This window comes from Branchiostoma floridae, chromosome 8 (genome assembly GCF_000003815.2).
Source record: "Branchiostoma floridae strain S238N-H82 chromosome 8, Bfl_VNyyK, whole genome shotgun sequence".
Lineage (NCBI taxonomy): Eukaryota > Metazoa > Chordata > Leptocardii > Amphioxiformes > Branchiostomatidae > Branchiostoma > Branchiostoma floridae.
Window position 1 is genome coordinate 5,241,419 of NC_049986.1, and position 1,525 is coordinate 5,242,943.

At 42.8% G+C, this 1,525-nt stretch overlaps 1 protein-coding gene across 1 annotated transcript in view; it reads right to left on the minus strand.

Annotated features, from left to right (window-relative positions):
• LOC118421584 (hemicentin-1-like) overlaps positions 1-1,525 on the minus strand; it is a gene marked incomplete in the record, with an annotated part of 101,841 nt that overhangs the window by 24,080 nt on the left and 76,236 nt on the right. Inside the window, 2 exon segments of the mRNA XM_035828931.1 lie at positions 436-563; positions 1,071-1,212. Coding sequence (XP_035684824.1) covers positions 436-563; positions 1,071-1,212 — 270 coding nt within the window.

The following is a 1,525-nucleotide window of genomic DNA, read 5'->3' on the forward strand; positions in this document are numbered from 1 at the left end:
CAGTGGCTGCCAACCATTCAAGCCAGTGAGAAGAGGAGAAGGGACCGGTGGGAGGAGAAAAGAGAGCTTTGACGGCAGAGGCTAGTATAAGCCCCCCACACAGCCAGGTGCAGACTTTACCTGAGACAACTGCAACAGCTGCCACTCTACAGCCACAGTAGGTGCTGTCACCTAACCACAAACTGACCAAACCTTGGCGTGATCTCTATTGTCTCCCAATACAGAAGGATGCCAACAATGGATACTAGAATTACAGTTCACATGACGTGAACTAACGTTTCCCCTTTCCAAATTTTTTCCCTTTATTTGGCTATTGTGTGCAGGTCTGTAATTAAAAACCTATCTCATTCAAATCACAGCTGGCAGAATATCATAGATCAATATCATTGTAGAAACACAATTTATAGGGTACATTGTACATGTATGTGCACATACCTCGCACGGTAATCCGAAACTTAACAAAAGTTTCTCCAATACTGTTGGAAGCCAGACATATGTAGTTTCCAGAGTCTGGCATCTGAGCTGCCTCTATACGTAAGGAATCGTTTGGCAATATGGTCACCCTAATGGGAAAAGATACAACATTTAGTGTACAATTGTAATACAGAGCATGGTTGTGTGATATAAAGAAGCTCACCATACAGATTAATTCCTTTGTTTTCACCATGTATGCCCTGACTATGGAGCACACCTGTAGGACATTGGTAAGAGTTTTATTTTACACAACCAGTTTTTTCTCACCTGCAGACGTTTTGATGTCTGTCAGACATCTTCCTCAGAGCTTCTAACTGGAGTTCTGCTTCTTGCTGCTGTATGTAGCTGATGAAGGTGGCGATTTTGCGGTGAGAACACTATCCCAAACGTGGCTGAGTTTGTACTTTCCCCCTTGTACACCCCGGCTACACATACAGTAGCAGTGAAAAGCAGAACTCCAGTTGGAAGCTCTGAGCAAGATGTCTGACAGACATCGAAATGTCAGCAGGTGAGAAAAACTGGTAGTGTAAAAGAAAACTCTTACGTCCTATGATCTACCAACCTGATGAAACTATTTTCGTAAAAAAGGAGCACACCTGTCTTCAGTGATAATGGTTATGCCTTCCCGCTGCCATGAGATGGAAGGTGCAGGCTCTCCCATGACTGCACAGTTCACCAGGATAGTCCCACCTCGGTCAACAACAACATCCTTGGGCTCCACTACAATCTGGGGCGAATCTGTCAATCAATCAATCAATCAATCTGTCAATCAATCAACCAATCTGTCAATCAATCAACCAATCAATCAATCAGAAATGTTACTTGGTACAAGCTGACACTGAGTCAATAGGATGTTCCGACATGATGAAATTGACATATAATATGTAAATATCACATTCCATTACACAAACAAGTCTCTTGACTGACAAAGAATTCAAATTACTGACATACACGTATGACCTTAGCCTTAAGTTTGCCAAATCTCTGTTTAGTTCCCCTATGTTTAGAAGCTGGCTACCCCCAACACGTTCGGAAGTTCATGGTAGAGACC